This window comes from Pristiophorus japonicus, chromosome 3 (assembly GCF_044704955.1).
Source record: "Pristiophorus japonicus isolate sPriJap1 chromosome 3, sPriJap1.hap1, whole genome shotgun sequence".
In the NCBI taxonomy this organism is placed as follows: Eukaryota; Metazoa; Chordata; class Chondrichthyes; family Pristiophoridae; genus Pristiophorus; species Pristiophorus japonicus.
Window position 1 is genome coordinate 184,018,980 of NC_091979.1, and position 15,329 is coordinate 184,034,308.

The following is a 15,329-nucleotide window of genomic DNA, read 5'->3' on the forward strand; positions in this document are numbered from 1 at the left end:
TGCATCGGCCCGCATCCAGAGACGGCGGTCACGCCATCCGCCACAGGCCAGGCACAGAAAATTGCACCGATGCTCTCAGTAGGCTGCCATTGCCCACCACGGGGGTGGAAATGGCGCAGCCCGCAGATCTAGCCATGGTTATGGAAGCATTTGAGAGTGAGCAATCACCCATCACTGCCCGGCAGATCAAAACCTGGACAAGCCAGGACCCCTTATTATCTCTAGTCAAAAGCTGTGTGCTTCACGAGAGCTGGTCCAGTGTCCCAGTGGAAATGCAGGAAGAGATAAAACTGTTCCAGTGGCGCAAAGATGAAATGTCGATACAAGCAGATTGTCTTCTGTGGGGCAATCGAGTAGTGTTCTCCAAGAAGGGCAGAGACACCTTCATCAATGACCTCCACAGTACCCACCCAGACATCGTAATGATGAAAGTGATAGCCAGGCCCGGTATCGATGCGGACTTCGAGTCCTGTGTTCACAGATGTAATACATGCTCGCAGTTAAGCAATGTACCCAGGGAGGAGCCGCTAAGTTTATGGTCTTGGCCCTCCAAACCGTGGTCTAGGGTACACGTCGACTATGCAGGCCCGTTCTTGGGTAAAATGTTCCTTGTGGTTGTAGACGGCTAGCACATCCGCTGCCACTACTGACAGCCTGTAGGCCATGTTTGCCACTCACGGCCTACCTGATGTCCTGGTGAGCGACAACAGGCCATGTTTTACCAATGCTGAGTTCAAAGAATTCATGCCCCGTAACGGGATCAAATATGTCACATCTGCCCCATTTAAACCAGCGTCCAATGGTCAGGCAGAGAGAGCAGTGCAAACCATCAAGCAAGGCTTGAAGAGGGTAACTGAAGGCTCACTGCAGACTTGCCTATCCTGAGTCCTGCTTAGCTACCGCACGAGACCCCACTTGCTCACTGGGATCCCACCTGCTGAACTGCTCATGAAAAGGGCACTTAAGACAAGGCTCTCGTTAGTTCACCCTGATCTACATGAACAGATAGAGAGCAGGCAGCTTCAACAAAGTGCATATCATGACAGCACTAATGTGTCATGCGAGATTGAAATCAATGATCCTGTATTTGTATTGAATTATGGACAAGGTCCCAAGTGGCTTCCCGGCACTGTCATGGCCAAAGAGGGGAGCAGGGTGTTTCGGGTCAAACTTTCAAATGGACTCATTCACCGGAAACACTTGGAGCAAATCAAACTCAGATTTACGGACTATCCTGAGCAACCCACCTTGGACACTACCTTTTTTGATCTCCCAACATACACACCAGTGGCAACCGGCACCATGGTTGACCACGAAGCAGAACCCATCATCCACAGCAGCCCTGCAGGACCCAACACACCAGGCAGCCCAGCAAGGCCAGCTGTACAGCAGCCCAGCGAGGGCCCAACAATTGATTCAACAATACCAGCTTTCACACTGAGACGATCAACCAGGGCAAGAAGGGCCCCAGATCGACTCACATTGTAAATAGTTAAACAATTGACTTTGGGGGGGGGGGGGGGAGTGTTGTTATATATGTAAACTTGTATTTACTCTGTACAGCCACTAGAGGACTCATCCCCTGGAGTCCGAAGGGACCCCATAAATCCCTTGGGCGCACAGGTATTTAAGGAGGCCTCACAGGTTGGAGAGGCACTCTGGAGACCTGCAATAAAAGACGAAGGTCACACTTTACTTTGAGCTCACGTGTTCAGTCTGACTCTTTCTCCTTACATAACAAGCCCAAAGAGGGTTTTTTACTCCAACTTTGAAAAATCCCTGTCCCGCATCCCTGCGGACGACAAACTGATCCTCCTCAGTGACTTCAACGCCAGCGTCAGCAAGGACACAGCCCTCTGGGGAGGCGTGATCGGCAGAGAGGGGGTAAGGAAAACCAACTCCAGCGGTACCCTACTCATGACAAAATGTCTAGAAAATGACCTTGACATCACCAACACCTTGTTCCGCCAGAGGGACAAGTAGAAGGCATCGTGGCAACACCCTCACTCCAAACACTGGCACCTACTTGACTATGTCATCGTCCGAGCCAGGGATTGCAAGGATGTGCCCATCACCCGTGCCATGTCAGGAGCTGACGAATGCTGGATGGACCACCGCCTAATCCAATCCATAATTGACATCAACATAACCCCAAAGCGGCGAGGGCAGCAGAAGCAGTGCCGCAAAAAAATAAATGCCGGGATACTCAAAGACCCAGCTAAGAGAGCCCTATACAGTCAGCGCCTCACTGCTAATCTGGCATGCCTTAATGATCCCAAGACGCAGAATGCCCACAGTGCTTGGTCTGCCCTCCAGGCCTCCATAACCAGTGCCTGCGAAGAGTCGCTCGGTCACTCAACCAGGAAACACCAGGACTGGTTTGATGAGAATGACCAAGAGATCCAAGAGCTAATAGATCGCAAGTGCAGGGCATTTCTGAGCCTTAAACAACCCAACTCGGGAGCAGCAAGGCAGCATTACAGACAGCTAAAGGCCGATGTCCAACAAAAAACTCGGAACCTAAAGAACAGATGGTGGATGGAGAAAGCACAGGAGATACAGCAGCTGGCCGACAGCTACGATGTGTGAGGATTCTTCAACGCAGTCAAGGCCACCTATGGCCCAAACACCCAAGGCCCCACCCACTGCTGGCCAAGAATGGAGAAACACTCATCAAGGACACTGAGGCAGTCAGGGCCCGTTGGAAGGAGCACTTCGAAGATCTCCTCAATCGAGACTCTGCCTTTGACTCGAGTGTCCTCAATTCCATCCCGAGCGTGCTACCCACCACCACCTCAGTAAAACCCCAGCACTGCATGAGGTAGAAAAAGCCATAAGACAGCTTAAGAACAATAAGGCTATGGGAGCGGATGGAATCCCCGCTGAGGCACTGAAGTATGGCGGAGAGGCGCGAATGCATGACCTCATCTCTCTCATCTGGAGAGCATGCTGAAAGATCTGAGATGCAGTGATCGTGACCATCTTTAAAAAAGGGGACAAGTCCGACTGTGGCAACTACAGAGGAATCTCCCTGTTATCAGCCACTGGGAACGTCGTCGCTAGAGTCCTCCTCAACCGTATTCTCCCTGTGGCTGAGGAGCTCCTCCCGGAGTCACAGTGTGGTCCCCTACGGGATACAACGGACATTAGTTTTACAGCGCGACAGCTGCAAGAAAGATGCAGGGAACAGCCCCAGCCTTTATACATGGCCTTCTTTGACCTTACAAAGACCTTTGACACTGTCAACCGCGAGGGTCTATGGAACGTGCTCCTCTGTTTCGGATGCCTCCAAAAGTATGTCACAATCCACCGCCTGCTCCACGACGACATGCAGGCCGTGATCCTTACCAACAGATCCATTACAGACCCAATCCACGTCCGGACCGGGGTCAAGTAGGGCTGCGTCATCGCCTCAACCCTCTTCTCAATCTTCCTCACTGCCATGCTCCACCTCACAGCCAACAAGCTCCCCGCTGGAGTGGAACAAAACTACAGAACCATGGAAACCTGTTCAACCTTCGTCGTCTCCAGGCCAGGTCCAAGACCGCCCCAACCTCTGTCGTCTAACAACAGTACGCGGACGACGCCTGCACATACAGAGGCTGAACACCAAGTCATAATCAATGTACTCACAGAGGTGTACGAAAGCAGGTCCTCCACCAACCTGTCCCCGCCGCACAGTTCTGCCCCCCAGTCATCAAAATCGACGGCACGGTCCTGGATAATGTGGACCATTTCCCATACCTCGGAGCTTCTTATCAACAAGAGCAGACATTGATGACAAGATTCAACACCACCTCCAGTGCAACAATGCAGCCTTCAGCCGCCTGAGGAAAAGAGTGTTCGAAAACCAGGCCCCCAAATCTGCTACCAAGCTCGTGGTCTACAGGGCTGTAGTAATACCCGCCCTCCTGTATGGCTCAGAGACATGTGTACAATAGACACCTCAAATCACTGGAGAAATACCACCAACGATGTCTCCGCAAGATCCTGTAAATCCCCTGGGAGGACAGATGCATCAATGTTAACGTCCTCGACCAGACCAACATCCCCAGCATTGAAGCACTGACCACACTTGATCAGCTCCGCTGGGCAGGCCACATTGTTTGCATGCCAGACACAAGACTCCCAAAGCAAGTGCTCTACTTGGAACTCCTTCATGGCAAATGAGCCAGAGGTAGGCAGAAGACACGTTACAAGGACGCCCTCAAAGCCTCCCTGAAAAAGTGCAACATCCCCACTGACACCTGGGAGTTCCTGGCCAAAGCTCGCCCTAAGTGGAGGGAGTATGTGAGCACCTTGAGTCTCAACGCCGAGAGCATGCAGAAATCAAGCGCAGGCAGCGGGAAGAGCATGCGGCAAACCTGTCCCCACCTTCCCTTACCCTCAACCACCTAAGGACTCATTTCAGCCACCTAAGGACTCATTTTGAGTGGAAGCAAGTCTTCCTCGATTCCAAGGGACTGCCTATGATGATGATGAGTTGTTTAATACATATATTCATAAGAAGTTAACTACCCATTTATATTGAAGCTAACTTTAATTCATTTTTGTGTTTTATGAAAGGAAAGGTGTAACGAGATAATTTATAGCGCCCTCTAGCTAGGAGGTATCAATATAATGTATTGCACCCTCTAGCGAGGAAGTTTGGGAGCTGTATTGAGAGAGGGTCTATGAAGGAACGCCATTTAAGCTCAACATGGCAGTCTGAGATCTTCCCAATAGAGTTAAGTTGAACTAAGAGTGTTCAAGAGACTATAAAATACAGCTCTAAGGCCTTATTAGCCTATGGGTTAATCCGGCCCTGCCGATGAGGATGCTGGAAGCGGAGACAATCAATGATTTCAAAAAGAAATTGGATAGGCACTTGAGGGAAATAAACTTGCAGGACTACGGGGATAGAGCGGGGTAATGGGACCGACTGTATTGCTCTACAGGGACCCAGCATGGACTCGATGGGCCGAATGGTCTCCTTCTGTGCCATCATCATCATCATCATAGGCAGTCCCTCGGAATAGAGGAAGACTTGCTTCCATTCCTGAAGTGAATTCTTTGGTGGCTGAACAGTCCAATACGAGAGCCACAGTCGCTGTCACAGGTGGGATGGACAGTCGTTGAGAGTAAGGGGTGGTTGGGACAGGTTTGCCGCACGCTCTTTCCGCTGCCTGCGCTTAATTTCTGCATGCTCTCGGCGTTGAGACTCTTGACTTGCTCAGCGCCCTCCCGGATGCACTTCCTCCACTTAGGGCGGTCTTTGGCCAGGGACTCCAAGGTGTCGGTGGGGATGTTGCACTTTATCAGGGAGGCTTTGAGGGTGTCCTTGTAACGTTTCCTCTGCCCACCTTTGGCTCGTTTGCCGTGAAGGAGCTCAGAGTAGAGCGCTTACTTTGGGAGTCTCGTGTCTGGCATGCGGGCAATGTGGCTCGCCCAGCGGAGCTGATCAAGTGTGCCGTAATGACTCTTTGATTACAGTACATTAACCCCCAATGAGTTCAGGACATTAATTCCCCAATCATTAGTACGTTAATACCCTAATTATGACAGTATCATTGGTTGCAGCACCGTTATACAGGCTGTGGAAGCAGGTTTTACCGCAGACCCCAGCACAGCTGCCGGCGAGCACCAATCAGCAGCTTCCGCACCGCTGATGATTGACGTGCGGCGCCGTGGCCCGGAAGTAGACGTCGGAAGGCGATGACCCCCGAAGAGCTCGGCTGCCACAGCAACGGGAAAGCGAAATGGAGAACGGGGAGGCGGAGGTAACTGTCCGGAGTTAGTGAGAGCTGCTCTCAGTCTTGGAGGCGGTTGGCGAGGGGAAGCGGTTTGACTCTTATTTCCCTGGCCAGGGGTGGGGGTAAAGGGGTTCCTATTGGCCTCAGTACCTTGGGGGGGTGGTAAAGGGGTTCCTATTGGCCTCAGTACCTTGGGGGGGGGGGTAAGGGGTTCTTATTGGCCTCAGTACCTTGGGGTGGGTAAGGGGTTCTTAATGGCCTCAGTACCTTGGGGTGGGGGGGTAAAGAGGTTCCTGTTGGCCTCAGTACCTTGGGATGGGGACAGTGATGCGGATATTGGCCTCTACCCCAGGATGGAGGGTGAGAGTAATGGGCCTGCTATTGGCCTAAGTAACCCGGTGGTGGGGAAGGTCAGTCAGTCAGGCATAGCTCCTGATCCCGACAGCGCCAGCTTGCATCCATGGCAGCCCACTCCAGGATTTGAGCACGTAATCTGGGCTGACACACCAGTTCCGCACTGCGGGAGTACTGCACTGTTGGAGATGCCATCTTTCAGATGAGATGTTAAACCAGGGGTGGGCAATTATTTGGGTTGTAGGACCATTTAACAAGTTTTTGTGAGCTGTTGAGTGCCGCAGACTAATATTCCCCGAAGGTATGTGGTCCAGTGCAGGCCGCTCACCAGCTCCTGCCGCTGGAAGAGATACTGCGCTGCAAATTTGAAGGACTGCGCACGATGGTGAGAGCAAAGTGTTAAATAGGTAAATTTAAAACTGGCCAACTCAATTTACCTGGCGTCCTTGTGCTTCGGGATCCACTCCTGTATCAAAGACAGCAATGAGAACACCCCTGCCGTCGTACTCTGGGTACTGGGAGAGGAAAGACCCAGCACTGGTCTCTTTCTTCGGAGAAGAGTCATTGTCCCAGAAATTCCAGCCCGCCGGGGCTGTACGGAGTGTATACGGACCCGGGAAGGCATCGCAAGAGCCAATTTTCAGCGCACAATGCGCATGCGCTGAAAACCGGCTTTCCCGATCTGTCAAGCTCCAACTTGACAGATCCTCTGCATCTCGGGAGCGAGGACTTTCGCATGGGCAAGATTGTGGTATTTACCCATATCTTGCCCAGCGGATGTCCTGAAAACTCTTGCGTCTAATAAAAGCAGGCGCATAGCCTACTTTTACAGGAGTAAGAGTTTTAAAACACTTAAAACATAAAAAATAAAATTTTAAAAACACATTTTATTTTTTAAAATCCTGCCCACTACGTTAAATTTATTTTAAAGCATAATTTTAAAAACTTTTTTAAAAATTGGACTTTTTTTTAATAATACATAAATAACTTTAATTTAAATTAATGTTAAATATGTAGTGTATTTTTCTGTTTTTTATGAATTTTGTGTGTGTTTGTGGGGATTTCTCATTCCTAATGATGGGAACTCCAACTTATGGAGTCCCCATTTTTATGACTGAGAACATACTTTACCGATTGGCTGCTCAGAGCCATGTGACCACAGCTCCAGCCCTGCGCACGTCCTGACATGCACAAGCTGCGATGCGCAGTCAGTGGAGGCCTCAGGACCGGGAACTCTTGTGGGCGCAGCAGGAACAGGTAGGTGCGCATCTTTTTTGTAGAATTCAGTTGAATGCCTGTGGGAGGAGAAACCGGGATTTCTGGGCCATTGAAATGAGCAGCCATGACACAACTCAGACTAATGTGCAGCTCGTGCCCCGTCTCGCGTATATTTCTGTCCCAGCCAGCGGACCCGCGGGCCGTATTTTGCCCACCACTGGGCTAGAAGCTCCCCCGTTCTTTACTGCAGGGACCCAACATAACTGGGTCTGCGCCGGAAGACTGGCAGTATCCCCGTGGAATTCAGACACCTATCACCCAAATTGCACCAATAAACAAAAATAGAATTTTATAACTCACTGGAATGACATGCATCCCAGGACTAATTTTGAATTAGTCACAAAAATTCCTTCAGAGACAAGTTCAGACTAAAAACTCGCAAGTTTAAAAAAAAAGTTCTAAGTAAACAATCTTCCCATCGTTTCGATTATGTCAATTCTGAGTCATGCTGCCAATGGCCTTATTTTATATATTTAAAGTATTTATGTTATCATGCATTTATCTGGAAAGATTGCGCTGAATTATGGAAGCTGTATCTACAAACTGTGAGTAACTCACCTTTCATATTGCAGTAACGGTGCAGAAACTGAGGTTTCAGGGTGTGAATAACTTTGTAATCGGTTCAGACTTTTCCAAGTCTAGTGCTACAGATACGGCTGTAAACAGCAGAAGGCGTCCTACACAGTGTTAATATTGTTGATTTTATTTTTTTAAACTTGAAAAGCGAGGTTATAGCAATGATGCATTGTCCCTGAATTTGCAGTCGATATGACAGTGTACTCTCAGAAATTAACTTTGAAATTGACTGCAATTTTGGCTAAATACCGAACTTGCAATTTGTCAAGTTCTAACTGCACATAGGCTATGCTGCGTCTTTCACCACCTCCTACAAATGAACGTGCTGGTGAAAAGTTGGGCTAATTACCCATCTACTGCGAGGTAATTACACTGAAAATGTTAAAGTCTGATGCAAACAGGTACAGGAAGCCTGTTGCACAGCGTAAAGGGACCGAATGAGAAAATTATATTACAAAAAGATCTGTAACAAGACAGTCCAAAATGCGAGATTTGTTTTGAGAGGTTAGAATTAAGTGTTTGTAAACACACTGATTAAAGGAGTGGTTTGTAACCTTTCTTTAAATTAGAAGTTAATAATCAGAGTGTAAAGTAATGAGAGACTTGTATTGCCAGTATGTGTTATGAGGTTTGTAATAACTGATGTTTGGGAATTTTGAATAAATATTCTTTGTTCTAATGAGAGGTTTGCAATGACGGTAACAGCCTGTGAAAAGATTGCAGTTACAGAATTTATTATAATAGTAGCCTTTTAATGTTCTACTTTGGAGTCACGTATATCTGTATCTCTGTTCAGCCATCAAAGAACTCACTTTGGGAGTGGAAGGAAGCAAGTCCTCCTCGATTCCGAGGGACTGCCTATGATGATGATAAAGGAGAGACACAGAAAGGTCCTTGGTATTCCCGTTGAGTTTACCAAAAATTTCACTTTGTGCGTGTTAAGTAAATCAACTGTCTGTTAGGTTCCCAGCATAAAGATAAATGCTTTGATTTGCACAACTTTAAAGATTGTCACCTGCTGTAACTGTAAATGTGATGTACTCCTGTCAGTTCATAGTTTGTGCCTCCATAAAGCTTTAGGTCTGTGCTTTTTAGTGAATACTTGATACTGCCTTGTCTGCTATAAATTATACAAATCCGCAATCTCCTCTGTTTCCTGATTGGCTAAGAGTCAGGAAGTGAATGGAGCACCAATCCTCGTGATCCCAGGTTCGCATACACACAACGGACTCCATGGGGCACTACGCTGCGCACAACGCTGCAGCATTTTGCAAGCAAGTTCTCGAAGGGGAGTTCGCACAAGGTAAGTGCGAATTTCTTTGCGATGTCGGCGGCATGCTCGTTAGCTCTGCCACCAACTGCAAATTCAGGCCCAATGACACAACAAATGGCAGATTTGATTTGCCCGGCTCTGTTTTTGGTTATGACTGTCCTGCTGCCTCTGAGAAAATGACCCGCCTCCAGACATTACATGAGGTGGGATCAGGCTGGGGGTCAGGCAGCAGACGGTCGATCTCGAAGCCAGGTCTTGGCAGACCAGATTGAATCCATTGGCGGACTGGATATATTTTGCCTAACACTCTGTTGAACCGAGGCATCGTCTGCCCTCGGGTAATGCAAAAGATCCCGTTGCACTATTTGAAGAAGAGCAGGGGAGTTCTCCCTGTGCACACCAAGATCTTGCAAACAATACCAATACCACCAAAAGCAGATGATCTGGTTATTTGTTTCCTTGCTGTTTGTGGAATCTTGCTGTGTGAAAATTGGCTGCCACGTTTCATACGTTACGACAGCGACAACACTTCAAAAGTGCTTAATTGCTTGTGAAACCTCTACAACGATACCACCCACAATCGAATCATTTGTTGACATAATGGGTGCAGCATACTGACCCTCAACAGCCAGGAGGTAGGTTCAACAATGTTGCACAGGCACAGCAGCCTCCTGATTTCTCCCCACACTCCCCAAGACCCAGTGCTTGTTTCCACCAAGCAAGGGAGCCCTGCTGGGGATTGAACCCAACACTTAACGGCTCTATGACACTCAACCGCTATTCATTGCCTGGGGCTCATGCATGAAGAATGGACACCTGGGTGGGGTACTGGTGGTCTGCCACTGCAACTGAGCAAGAGTCAGCACCGACCAGGGGTGGGTGTAGGGGAGTGGGGGAGGGGAGGGGGGGGGGAAGAGAAAACTATCCAATATAGCCACCTTTTGTAAACTTACTTGCTACTTTTATCATCTAAATATATATTACTATTCACTACTCATTAATAAGTTTTGTTTATCTGACCACCAATACTTTTATGTGGATCTTTCTGCACTTTATCCTTCTCTGAACATCATGATTTCTCTCACAACTTTGTTATTGTCTGTAAATTTAAGTATTGCACTGTTATACTTTCAACAGGATCTGTGCAAGAGCCATGACCCGGGTAACCTCTGGGGCATTGCATTGGTCGTAGTGTCTTGATTAGAACTGCTGCTGTTGACTGCTACCTATGTTTCAACAACATGCACTTGTACTGATACCTTTAACTGATGAAACTTGAGTCAGGGACTTACAGTGGAGAGCCTGGTCACCAAGCAGCACAAGAGTCAGGACAGCGACCAACTATACAGTCAGAACGGTGAGCTTTTGAATCATAGAATAGTACAATACAAACTCGGCCCATTGAGTCTGCGTTGGCTCTCTTGAAGAGCAATCATTTTAGCCCCACTCTTTCCACATATCCCTGCAATTTTTTCTTGACAAAAAACAGTCCTGGAACCCAACTCTTGTCAGCATCTCAAAGCTGCAGAGGCTGTGACCTGAGAGGCAGGAGGCAATGCATACAAGAGAGGTGGGATATACCATACCGTGAGTACTGTTGTGCTGCAGTACATGAATTCAGGGGTTCCCAGGACTGTTTTCTGCTGCTTTTGTTGAGTTCTTATTCTGCTAACAGTCAGCCCACATGGTGATTGGATTCCTCTATTTTTATTTCATGCTTTTCTGCCCTCATCTCCTGATGGTTCTGATTCTTCCGTAACTACACTTCCTCGGGCACTGGTCACTGTGATTCCATACCTTTGTGGCCATTCTTCACCTGTTGAATCTAAACAGTGAGCATTCACTGGCTCTCCCAGCCAGCCCAATCCAGTTACCCAGTCTGGACTTCCAAAAGGCTTTTGATAAAGTGCCACATTTAAGGCTTGTCAGCAAAATTGAAGTCCATCATGGAATAAAAGGGACAGTGGCAGCATGGATACGAAATTAGCTAAATGACAGGAAACAGAGAATAATGATGAACAGTTTTATGGACTGGAGGAAGGTATACAGTGGTGGTGCCCAGGGGTCAGGACTAGGACCACTGCTTTTCTTGATATTTATTAATGACTTCGACTTACAGGGCACAATTTTGAAATTTGCAGATGACACAAAACTTGGAAGTAAGGTTAACAGTGAGGAGGATAGTAATGTACTTCAAGAAGACAGACAGGTTGGTGAAATGGGCAGACACGTGGCAGATGAAATTTAACGCTGAAAAATGTAAATGAGGAGAGGCAATATAAACTAAAGGGTGTAATTCTAAAGGGGGTGCATGAACAGAGACCTGGGATATATGTGCACAAGTCGGTGAAGGTGCCAGGGCAGGTTAACAAAACAGTTAGTAAAGCATATGGGATCCTGGGCTTCATAAATAGAGGCGTATAGTACAAAAGCAAGGAAGTTATGATGATCTTGTATAAAACACTGGTTTGGCCTTAACTGGAGTATTGTGTCCAATTCTCAGCACTGCACTTTAGGAAGGATGTGAAGGACTTCGAGAGGGTGCAGAAAAGAGTTACAAGAATGGTTCCAGAGATGAGGGACTTCAGTTATGTGGATAGACTGGAGAAGCTGGGGTTGTTCTCCTTGGAGGAGATTTGATGATCATGATGGGATCATGATCCGTCGTTGAGCTACGGTACGCGGACGAAGCCTGCGTCTGCGCACAGAGGCTGAACTCCAGGACATAGTCAATGTATTTACTGAGGCGTATGAAAACATCCGTAAGGCAAAGGTCCCCCCCCCCCCCTCCCAGTCATCAAGATCCACGGCATGGCCCTGGACAACGTGGACCATTTCCCATACCTCGGGAGCCTCTAATCAATATGAGATTCAACACCGCCTCCAGTGCAGCCTTCGGTCGCCTGAGGAAAAGAGTGTTCGAAGACCAGGCCCTCAAATCTGCCATCAAGCTCATGGTCTGCAGGGCTGTAGTAATACCCGCCCTCCTGTATGGCTCAGACATGGACCATGTACAGTAGACATCTCAAGTCGCTGGAGTAATACCACCAACGATGTCTCTGCAAGATCCTGCAAATCCCCTGGGAGGACAGACGCACCAACATTAGTGTCCTCAACCAGGCCAACATCTCCAGCATTGAAGCACTGACCACACTTGATCAGCTCTGCTGGGCAGGCCACATTGTCCGCATGCCAGACACTAGACTCCCAAAGCAAGGGCTCTACTTGGAACTCCTTCAAGGCAAACGAGCCAAAGGTGGACAGAGGAAATGTTACAAGGACACCCTCAAAGCCTCCCTGATAAAGTGCAACATCCCCACCGACACCTGGGAGTCCTTGGCCAAAGACCGCCCTAAGTGGAGGAAGTGCATCAGGGAAGGCGCTGAACACCTCAAGTCTCATCGCTGAGAGCTTGCAGAAATCAAGCACAGGCAGCGGAAAGAGCGTGTGGCCTATCTTTCCCACCTGTGACGGAGTGTGGCTCTCGTATTGGACTGTTCAGCCACCTAAGGACTCATTTCAAGAGTGGAAGCAAGTCTTCCTCGATTCCGAGGGACTGCCGATGATGATGATGATGGGTCTCGACAGTGTAGATAGAGGAAAAACTTCTCATTGGCGGAAGAGTTGAAAACCAGAGGACACAGATTTAAGGTGATTGGCAGAAGAACCAAATGTGCCAGCGAGTGGTCAGAATTTGCAATGCATTGCCTGAGAGAATGGTGGAGACAGCTTCAATCGTAGCTTTCCAAAGGGAATTGGATAAGTACCTGGAAAGAAAAAAAAATTGCAGGACTATGGGAAAGGGTGGGGGAGTGGGACTAACTGAAGTGCTCTTGCAGAGAATTAGCACTGGCTCGATGGGCCGAATGGCCTTTTCCTGTGCTGTAACCATTCTATGATTCACCTAATATCCAGCAGAGGCCAGTGGATAACCATCAGGAGTGGGAACCCACCCTGACTGGTTTCCTCCCCTACCCTCCCAATGCCAGGGGGGCTGAGGACAAATGTAGCTGTTCTGACTGAGATGAGCTAACAGCATCACCTGGGGATCAAACCTGTAACTTTTTGGCCTTTATTGGTAAGTTACAGCCTGTCATCGCCAACTGAGCTACTAGGGGAGCAGCCCATCATTCTAAACATGTTTGTTGATTACGACAGCTCTCGTGTATATTGGAAGGTGAGGTGAATTGTATAACAGCTGATTTTAGCGACCAACTCGATTTGGTGGCACGAAGACCTTGGTGCGATTCTGGTCTCGCATTGGGGAGAAGGCGGAGCAATAGTTGTCTGCTTATCTCTGTCCCCTTGCTCTCTTTGAACGTAGCATTCCACTGGCAGCGCAGGATCACCCCTATAGTGCCAGCCCAAAGAGGGAGGACTCTGCAACATGCTGTGTTTTATTTTCAGCCCAGATTTCCAAATCCCTCCGTCACTGACAGCTGTGACGTGGATCAGTCACCCAGCTAATCCTGTGAATCCAACGTTTTTTGAAGGTGGATTTAGTAGCGGATTAGTTCAAGATAGCGTAGCTGCTGAGCCACTTACTGAGGCTCGGAGATCGCAGGCACCATGAAGAAGAAACAAGTGGTGAGGAGCTGGTATTTAAATGGTATCTGATAGAAAGAAAAGGTCTGGATGCTGGCAATACGCAGCAAGTCCGCCTGCATCTGAAAAGAGAAATGCAGGTTAATGTTTTGGGTGAAGTAAATCCCACTGTGCACCACGGGAAATACTAGTCTTCCTTCAGCGTTTCCTGTTTCTATTTTGAACACTGTTGATGATGTGACAGACTTTTACAGCAGAACCCCGAGGGTTCAGTGTGGACAACATACTGTAACCCATTCTTTACACACTAGGAGTAACTAGCCGTTACCTGAACATTGCTGGAATCAAAACTAAGTGTGATAACTGGTTAGTAAGATTACTCAACCGCTGATTGGAGAAATTGTTTATTCAGTTAAAGGGATGATTTGGTTTAGAGGGATTGTGTGATCGCTGGTTAGGGAATGGGTTGCTGGAATCACTGGTTAGAGGGATTATTTATTACAGGTCTGTCACTGTATAACACTGGGGTACAGTACTGGTGGGTACAGGTCTGTCACTGTATATCAACAACTTGTATTTATACAGCGCCTTTAATGTAGTGAAACATCCCAAGGCGCTTCACAGGAGTATTATGAGGTTTAAAAAATCTGCATAAGTAGAAATTAGTGCAGGTGACCAAAAGCTTGGTCAAAGAAGTATGTTTTAAGGAGCGTCTTGAAGGAGGAAAGAGAGGTGAAGAGGTTTAGGCAGGGAGTTCAAGAGCTTGGGGCCTAAGCAACAGAAGGCATGGTCACTAATGGTTGAACGATTATAATCAGGAATGCTCAAGAGGGCAGAATTAGAGACGACATCTCGGGAGGCGGTGGGTGGGGGGACTGGAGGAGATTACAGAAGTAAGGAGGGGTGAGGCCATGGAGGAATTTGAAAATAAGGATGCGTATTTTGAAATTGAGGCCAATGTAGGTCAGCGAGCACAGAGGTGATGGGTGAGTAGGACTTGGTGCGAGTTAGGACACAGGCAGCCAAGTTTGGGATCACCTCTATTTTGCGTAGGGTAGCATGTGGGAGGCCAGCCAGGAGTGCTTTAGAATAGACAAGTCTAGGGGTAACAAAGGCATGGATGAGGGCTTCAGCAGCGGATGAGTTGAGGCAAGGATGGAGACCGACGATGTTATGGAGGTGGAAATGGGGGTTGTAGTTATGCTGCAGATATGTGGTCGACAGCTCATTTCAGAGTCAAATATGACACCAAGGTTGCGCACAGTGTGTGGTTCAGCCTCGGACAGAAGTTGGGGAGAGGGATGGATTCAGTGTCTAGGGCACGGAGTTTGTGGCGGGGACCAAAAACGTTGGCTTCAGTCTTCCCGATATTCAATTGGAGAAAATTTCTGCTCATCCAGAACTGGATGTCGGACAAGCAGTCTGACAATTTAGATACTTGGATACGGTACTAGTGGGTACAGGTCTGTCACTGTATAACACTGGGGTATAGTATTGTTGGGTACAAGTCTGTCACTGTATAACACTAGCGTACAAGTCTATTACTATATAACAGTGGGGTACAGTACTGG

At 48.1% G+C, this 15,329-nt stretch overlaps 1 protein-coding gene across 3 annotated transcripts in view; it reads left to right on the forward strand.

Annotated features, from left to right (window-relative positions):
* Positions 1-5,672: 5,672 nt before the first annotated feature.
* LOC139260021 (transmembrane protein 237-like) overlaps positions 5,673-15,329 on the forward strand; it is a 112,291-nt gene continuing 102,634 nt past the window's right edge. For 2 of the 3 annotated variants that reach the window (XM_070876077.1, XM_070876076.1), the window contains exon 1: positions 5,697-5,759. In XM_070876077.1, the coding sequence (XP_070732178.1) occupies positions 5,739-5,759 (21 nt within the window). In that variant the 5' untranslated portion in view covers positions 5,697-5,738. Of the gene's footprint in view, positions 5,760-15,329 lie in introns of all 3 variants that reach the window. The other variant, XM_070876078.1, reaches the window with a different exon arrangement.